The sequence below is a fragment of the Schistocerca cancellata genome, chromosome 2 (genome assembly GCF_023864275.1).
Source record: "Schistocerca cancellata isolate TAMUIC-IGC-003103 chromosome 2, iqSchCanc2.1, whole genome shotgun sequence".
Classification (NCBI taxonomy): domain Eukaryota; kingdom Metazoa; phylum Arthropoda; class Insecta; order Orthoptera; family Acrididae; genus Schistocerca; species Schistocerca cancellata.
This window is the reverse complement of record NC_064627.1, coordinates 123,526,916-123,535,945: the sequence shown is the minus strand read 5'-3', so window position 1 is coordinate 123,535,945 and position 9,030 is coordinate 123,526,916. Positions and strand designations below refer to the sequence as shown.

At 38.0% G+C, this 9,030-nt stretch overlaps 1 protein-coding gene across 1 annotated transcript; it reads right to left on the bottom strand.

Annotated features, from left to right (window-relative positions):
• Positions 1-6,231: 6,231 nt before the first annotated feature.
• LOC126161376 (dynein axonemal assembly factor 3) lies at positions 6,232-9,030 on the bottom strand. The gene is made up of 2 exons (XM_049917150.1): positions 8,957-9,030; positions 6,232-8,833 (listed from the first exon to the last, which is right to left on the bottom strand). Exon 2 carries the CDS (start codon positions 8,814-8,816, stop codon positions 7,398-7,400), a length of 1,419 nt encoding a protein of 472 aa, XP_049773107.1. The 5' UTR covers positions 8,817-8,833; positions 8,957-9,030; the 3' UTR covers positions 6,232-7,397.

Genomic DNA, 9,030 nt, shown 5'->3' with positions numbered 1-9,030 from the left:
GCAGAGTAGTACATTGTGTAATTGTTTTAGTCTACAAGTTTTTACTCATCAGTGAAGTTGTAAAAAGTTTTGTCATGACTTTAAAAAAAGAGAGAGAGAACTATGTAAAGTTCTGTATCTGGCATGTGCTTCTGGAAGCAATAAAAAGATCAAATGCAACTAGTTGTCATGTAATTAACAAATGTCTACAAACCCAGGAATCGAATATTCAGAAACCCAAAGTTAAGTACAGTATTTAAAATTAATTTATTTTTACACTACCATTCAATAAAATTAGCTCTCAGAAATTTTCAATTCAATTCAATTTATTAGTGTCCTTGTAGTACATCATCAAAATGACATAGAACTTGTCAATAAACATTACAATTTAAAACACATGTACATGAAAATTTATAATTGAATTTACTTGTCACTTAGACATGACAATTTTAATAGAACTATAAGAACATTAACATAAAAATATGCAAGTAGGATAACAATGTACAAAAAAAGCTAGTGATTCTCACATGAAAGATTTGGAATAATTATGCTAGACGCTTGCATTTCTTTTACCCAGTGCTCACTTATGCATAGTATGTTGATGCCTTTTAGATAGTCAGTTAATAAAACTTCTATTTCAGCTAATTTACTTTCAAATATTCTGCCTTTTCTTCTTCTTCGAATTGCGAAGATCCCATAAAAAATAGTCACTACGCACAGCAGCTCTTCTTATCCTGAGGCTCTTCCTTTGAGATGTCTGCAGAGCAGCTGATAAGTTCCTGGATCTACTAGAATGGTTCTTGGCTGTTGGTGTGGTTGCAGTCCTAGTTACAAGTGAGCATGAGGCATTAAGTGTGTGGAATGTGCTGACAGCTTCATCCTTGGAGATTTCAGGTGCACATGAGTTTACACTAGGTTTGTAAGCTTTCTCATCTGAAGAAATTGTTTCCTCTTCAACTCTGCTGGATGTTTCTGACATTTCTGCTGATTCATTGGTTTGCTATTGCCTATGTCAAATAAAGATCATTATTAATATAATAGAGGGAAACATTCCACATGGGAAAAATATATCTAAAAAGAAAGATGATGAGACTTACCAAACAAAAGCGCTGGCAGGTCGATAGACACACAAACAAACACAAACATACACACAAAATTCAAGCTTTCGCAACCAACGGTTGCCTCATCAGGAAAGAGGGAAGGAGAGGGAAAGACGAAAGGATTTGGGTTTTAAGGGAGAGGGTAAGGAGTCATTCCAATCCCGGGAGTGGAAAGACTTACCTTAGGGGGAAAAAAGGACAGGTACACACTCGCACACACACACACACATATCCATCCGCATATACACAGACACAAGCAGACATTTTACTTGCAAATATCAGATGGTGATGTCAGAAATCTCAAATAAATAATTTATAGGTAGTAATTTCATCTTATGGCAACCAATTTACTTTAAGAAATCTAGTTTTAATTAAGTAGCAGCCATAAGCAGAAATGACCACTTTCAAAACCATTTGTATTATGTTTCCTTAAGCTTCACCATTTCTGTTGGAACACTATCTTCCCCTGATCAATATCTTCTTGTGATCCCTTCCTTTTTCCCTAACTCAGATGACTTTATACACCACATCTAGTATTACTTCTGGAATTATTTTCATTCCTAACTTTCTGTGTTTCTGATTAATCTATAGAACTAAACAAATAAAAAAAGAAAATTTGGAATGGTGGTGCAACATTCTCTTAATCTGCATCCACACTTTGCGAAACCATTATGTAGTTCAAGGCGGACTATATTGCAATTTTAGTGTTTATTATAAGTTTCTTCCCATTTCATTTACATGTGGAGCACAGGAAGAATGACTGCTTACATTCCTCTGTGTATGCTGTAAATGGTCAAATCTCATCTTCAATGTCCCTGTATGAGCAATATACATGTGACTGTAATATACTCTGAGATTTCTTACTAAATACTGGTCCTTGAAATTTTGTAAGTGGAATTTCATGTTTATCTTCAAGTTTCAATCAGTCCTGGTTCTTCTGCATTTCTGTGATGCCCTCCCATAAGTTAAACAAACCTCTGATCATACCTGTTGCCCTTTTCTATGTGCTTTCAATATCTATGATTAGTCTTACCTGATACAGATCTGAAATGAACAATATTACAGGAAAGTTCGTACATGTTACGTAAGCACTCTCTCCTGCAGAGCAACTGAACTTTTGCAGTGTCCTATTAAAGAAGTCTGCCATTTCTTTTATGTATGGTCAAGTCCATGTGATCATTCCATTCCATATTCCCACAAATCGTTACAGCCAGACATCTGATTAATTCCAACTGCGACACACTGATTTGTAGTCATAGAATACCTGCCACATCTCTGTATACTTTTACATTCTGGCCATTTAAAACAAGTTGTCAAATTCTGATCCATTTTGAAACCTTATGAAGCTCGGACTGCATATTTGTGTATTTTTCTTCATTACAGATAACTGCATCATCTGAAAAAACCTGAGGTTACTATTAATATTTTCCACCATACCATTACAAAATAATATGAACAGCAAAAGTCCCAGCACATTTTCCTGGGGTAATTCTGACAATAATTCTACATCTGTTAATAAATCTCCATAAAAGACAATGTGGTATATCCTCCCTAGCTAGGATCCTTAGTCCAGTCACAAACTCATTTGATTATACTTATGTTAATAAGTGTTGACATGGCAATAAGTCAAATGCTTTTCAAAAGTCAAGAAATGCTGCATCCTCTTGATTTCTTTGATCTACAGCTTTCGGGACATTACATAAAAAAAGATTGAGTAGGGTTTCTCTTTATCTATGTACACAGAATCCATGCTTGTTGGACTGGAACAGGACATTCTGTTACAGATACTTCAGGACATTCTGTTACAGATACTTCATTATATTTGAGTTCATAATGTATTCTAAAATTTTACATTTTACACATCCCACTGATAATGGACATATATCAATGAAAATAATCAATTTCTGAAAATATAACTAGATAGATAAAGAAAAACCTACTCACCAAGCAGCAGCAGGAGAAATCACATACTCGTATAAAGATCAAAGAAATGTGCAAGCTTTCAGAGTCAGTGACTCCTTCGGGCAGAAGGTTTAAAGGGAAATGAAGAGGGATGAAGAAGGAGAACTGGAAAGGCTTACAAAATGGCGAGAGTTTGGAAAAGTCACCCAGAACCCTGTGTCAGGTAAGACTTACCAGACAGGATGAGAAGGAAAGACTGATTGAAACTGTGTGCTGGACCGAGACTCAAACTCGAGACCTTTGCGTAACACGGGCAAGTGCTCTAATCCACACTCTGCTGCAGAGTGAAAATCTCATTCTGGAAAGACTGATTGTTGGGATCAGCACTTGATGAGATGTGAAAACCTGAGAGCTTAAAGGTGGATGATAGGGTAACAAGAAAGACAGAGATTACTGACAAAACATTGTGGAAGACTTAATAAAAGTGGGAAGCTACATGCATTATATGTTTATGTGTGGTAGAGGTGGGTGGGGAGATGAACGGGGAGGGGAGGGGAGGTGCATAGACAAATCAGAAAGTAAAGGATGCAGAAAAGTAAACAGGAATGAAAAAATGAACAACTACTGAGAAGAAATGCTGAGACCAGGAAAATTAAAAAAATTATTAACTTTCACTAATGCCAGGTCGGTAGCTAGAATTAAGGACTAGTTGTAATGCCAGTTCTCACCTTCAGGGTTCAGAGAAACTGGTGTCTGGGTGAAGGATAGATGTGGCATGTGCGGTGAAACAGGCGCCAAGGTCATAACTGTCATACTGTACAGCATGCTCTGCAACAGGATATTGTGTGTTGCCAGTATACACCCTCTGTCTTTGCTCATTCAGTGTAAGTGATAACTTAGTGGCAGTCATACCAACCTAGAAGGCCGAACAATGTTTATGTAACAGTTGGTACACGACATGTGTTATTTCACAGGTGGCTATCCCTTTGATAGAATATGTCTTGTCAGTTATAGGGCTGGCATACATGGTGGTACTAGGGTGCACAGGGCAAGTCTTACAGTGGGGACAGTCACGGGTGTAGGAGCCATGTGACAAGAAACTGGTGCAGAAAGAGCATAGGATCTACCCAGGACATTGTGGAGATTTGGGGAGGAAAGGGATGATAAGCTATTAGAGTGTGTTTGTTGTGTAGTAATAATGAGTGACAAGAGATGTATTGCTAAGTTGTTTTTTGGGGAGATCAGCAGTATCAGTATAGGGTGTGATGGCCTGAGAAATCCACTACTGAACTAGGGACAGGCTAATTATGTCCACCAAAGGCTGAGGTGAGAATGGTGGTGCATTGCTGTGAAGATTCTGCACCTGAACAAATATCTTTGCCTCAAACATCAAGGCTGGATGACATCAACATCAAGAAAGTGGCATGTGATTCAGAACAGGGCCATGTGAAATTTTACAGATTGCATTAAGAGTTTCCAAAAATTTTAACAGGTCAGCTTCACTGTGACATCATAGGGCAAAGATATCATCAATGTATCTAAAACAAACCAGGCTTATTGATCCCAGGAAGTCCTCACCAAGAAACCTATGAAGAAATTGCCATTGGAAAGAGCCATTCATGTTTCCAAGGTCTTGCCTCTGATCGGTTTGCATGTCTACTCCTCAAACGTAAAGTAGTTGTTGGTAAGTATAAAGTTGATTAAGTTCAGTAGAAAGGATATCATAGGTGTGTAATCAAAAGGCACTGGTTAAAGTAATGTTCAGCAGCAGACAGATCATATACATGGGGGATGTTGATATAGAGGGAGGTGTCTTCACAAGAAAGGTGTGTGATGGGAGTGGGATAGGCACAGGTTTCAGATGATCTAGGAAGTAGTTGGTGTCTTTAACGTAGAATGGCAGTCTTTGCATTATAGGTGCAAGTATGGGACAGCCAGGGTGATTGGGTTTGTGTGTATTTGGAAGAAGGTAAAAAGTGAGAGTTTGTGGTTTGGGTGGGGTAAGAAGTTGTATGGACTGAGGTGTTAGTCCTTGTGAGTGGTCTGATGTTTTAAGGAGGGATTGTAGTTCGTTTTGTATCACAGGGATGAGATATTAATGTCATATGCCGTACATAGAGGTGTCAGACAGCTGACGTAGACCCTCACTTACATATTCCCTTCAGCCAAGTACCACAGTGGTAGATCCCTTTTCTGCTGGAAGGATAATGATGAAGTCATACGTTTTTAGAGAGTGAAGAGCCTGGAGTTCTCCAAAGGAAAGGTTAGGTCTTGTCATAGGGTACTGAGAAATGGTTGTGAAGCAATGCTGGATGTTAGGAATTATTGGAAGGCTTGTAAGGGTTGGTTTTGAAGTAGTGGTGATGGATCAAGATGACATTGTGGTTGGAACTATTAAAGACAGGGTTCAGTGTCAAGTTTACTGCACGAAAGGTTTTGGAATTGGGTTGCAATGTAATGTCAACTGGAATTACCACTTTCAACTTACAAATATTACTTTTGTGCTTGCTTCCCACTGACTTGGGATGCAACAAGTTTTCCTATACGTGAAGTGGGTCACACTGATTCAGTTTGTTTTGCAGCAAGGCACCTCCAACTTACTGGTCAGGTGGGCACCATGGCCACTGTAGACACAGACAGTGGTTTTTTTGTGTGTGTGTGTGTGTGTGTGTGTGTGTGTGTGTGTGTGTGTGTGTGTGTGTGTGTGTGTGTGTGTGTGTGTGTGTGTGTATGTTTGTAGTATTTCAGAAGAAGGCCTTTTGGCCAAAAGCTTAAATGTATAGCAGTCTCTTCGTGTACCTGCCTGTGACTCAACATCTCTTCTATATGGTGAGTAGCAGTCTATCCTTTTCTAATATTGTTGTTATTCCACCCTGGACTGTCCATCGTTTTATTGGTTATGAGGATGGTAATAATATACTGAGTTCTCCCTGGTTCCTGCTTCTCACTTACACATCATCCACTGTAAAATCAATGATTGTTGATCAGTCCAGTATTTCCTGGAAAGGAGACAGTAGCCATAGGAGATGAGGATTTGAGGTAACTTTAGTGTATCTGGCGTGTGCATCTCAGTAGTTTACCCAAAATACATTTGCAGCAGCTTCTAATCATGTGACAGCAATCAGCATGATTTCTGTGTGTTTACAAAAAGTAGTAAACACATCTTATGCCCAAGAACAGCACACACTTATGGGCTGCATTTTAGCTGGTGCTATTTATTTCTGAATAATAACAATCATATCATGGATATTAATTTTTGTTATTTATTTGATTGGAAATTTTGATTGTAATGGTAGAATCATGTCCAAGAAATTACAGTTTTGAAAACTAAAATTAATACAGTAGTAACACTCTTGTATCAAAATATTGCATATATTATATAAGGAAAACACAAAATATTAAAGCAAGCAACATTTACCAAACTCACAACTACATATTAACACATTTATGTGACTGTTCACTTTTCTTATGTTGATAAACACACTGAGTTTGGTTATGTATTTGCTCATTAATGAGTTTCTGACTGAACAAACTGCCTTGGCAGGCTAATAGTCAATGCTAGACACAGAAACATACAAAAAGCTGAGAAATGAAAGACTGTTGAACAGTATATTGTATACCAGCATTCTATGAACATTAATTTTAAAGATTGCTACTGTTAGTTGAAAACCTTGAGATCTTTACCTTCGTACAAACACTTACATATATTGGACAGTTGCATCTTTCTCTGAGTGCATACTCATAACATGTAACATTTCATCTTTATCACTCCATTTCACAAGTATATTCTTCATACCATTCTGATTCAAACTACCTATTCTAAAAATACGTACGGCGTGTATGAGAAATGTATTTGCCATAAGAATTAAATTTAAGGAGATACAAACCAGAAATGCGGTGTGTGTGTTCCCTATTTAATTGAATATTTCTTCTTCCCCTTGATGGAGCAAACAGTACGTTTTGGCGGCAAATCAAGATGGAGATCTTATTATCGGCTCCACTTAATGTTACAAAATCACGAGACTTATGACTGACATTGCAAATTAGAAGAAAAGCGGAATGCTTAGTAGACAAAAATTTAAGAAAAAGTTTCAAGCTTCAATGCCACAATCCAATAAAATAGTCTATAAAAGTCGGCCTACATATACTTCGTCCACAATATATATTATTCTTAAGGCAATTAATACTTCAATTTCAAACACACAAGAGATAAAAGCAAATTACTTCTTCCAATTTACTCCGGAAAGGTGGAAAGCTGACCACGTACTTAAATGAGCTGTAAATGTCTCACCTACAATACCGAGGCCTCCTTGGTTACTTAGAAGGCACATTTAATAACATGTGAAAATAAAGTATTGAGAAAGTGATGGTTCCTTGACAGAACACAGATAACCATGAACAAAATTCTTGATGTGATTATTCTTCACATGGATGTCTCATCCTGAAAAATGCATACTCGTCGCTTTTTGGATCAAAATTATGTATCTTCTCGAAGTTGCAAAGCTGTGCTTTTTCTTCCAGTGTATCTGAATATTCTTTCAGGTGGTCCTTAGTCAGTGATAAAAGATACTTCCTGCTCTCAATTATTACTGTCGCATCCTTCCTCGCTACAGATAGTATTTCTTTACTCAGCACATGTGTCATATTTTGTGATACAACGATAATGTCAAATAACCCCTTGAATTCGCGTTTTTGCAGACAATCAACTTTCTCTGGACTTGTCAAAAATATCACTGTGCCATTTTCAACCGGTATTGTTTCATACTCTTCCGCAGAAGCATTTGACACGGGTACCTTCGTGACTTTCATATCCTTGTCGTCCTCTGAGACCAATGGAGCACTTGTTATTTCTGTAATAACGACTCCACTGTTCGTTTCTCCTTTCACTGGCACATGGACGTACGGAGACTTATTCTGCAGTTCATGGAAATATTGCATCAGATTTCTTTCAGAGATATCAGTTGCTTTCTTCATATACACGCCGTTAGATTTACGAGTCATATCTGTCTGGTCGGTTTCCATTCCAAATGCGTAAAATGGGCCACTGGTAACATCGCCAATGTATCCGTGATGTCGAAGTTTTCCTTCCATTCTGATGACATAAGCGGCGAGGGTAGGATTGCTAATAGCGTACTCTGTTTCCAGCCACGTAAAGCCAACGCCATTGGTTCTGAATTGTTTGTATTCCTGGAAATTAATGTATTCACTGCCACGGTCTTTCAGAACCATATAATAGTCCCAATCAAATACCCCTTCTCTTGAGTCGTATCGTGAACCCAACATATTACGCAGCCTTTTATCCCAGAGTTCGGTCATATCGAAACTACTATCAAGCGATCTCCAGAATTTGAAAATATCTTCCAAGCGATCGCGGTCTCGATATTTTAAGTGGCTGAAGTCGAATAATGGTAGCACTTTTTTCATATATTCTTCGTCAGTTATCATACGTATTAGATGATTACATTTTTTCGAGAGGTATGACGCCGTGCTTGCTCTGAGGAATGCATTTCCGTATAGCTCCATGAAGATCCTCGTCTTTTCTAAAAGACCCAGTTTGTCAGGAGGTTCAAGAGCCACGGACAGTAGCAACATCTGACGTGCAAGCACTTCCAGATGAAGTTCATAGACAAAAAATCTAATGTGTCTTTTACTATGCGTGTACGACTTCGCTAAGGTTTTTATTACGTGTCTAGCATCACTAGTTCCGATAAGCAAAATATTCAAAGGTGTTCTTTCTGGTAACTCATCTGGAATGAGATTGTCTCCAACACGTTTGGGCTGATTTGTATATAAAACGTGTTGTAAATCAAGAGCTCTTGTCACACCCCAGAACATCCTGGACGAAAGAGAACCTGCAAATAGTAAATATAGCAAGATTTTCTTGCCAAAATAATTTCATGGGAAGGTTTCGACAGAACAGAACAGTTGCTTGGAGTTTTGCTATTGCTATCATTAAAGAGGATGTAAAAACTTACTGCGTTATGCCTTTGTTGTACTTAAAAGAAATGCAACCCACTGCGAGCGAAGCATAAGCTTGTTTAAAATTTGG

What these genes read in the sequence shown, in the direction of transcription:
- LOC126161376 (XM_049917150.1), bottom strand. Translation starts at nt 8,816, where the DNA reads ATGTTCTGGGGTGTGACAAGAGCTCTTGATTTACAACACGTTTTATAT.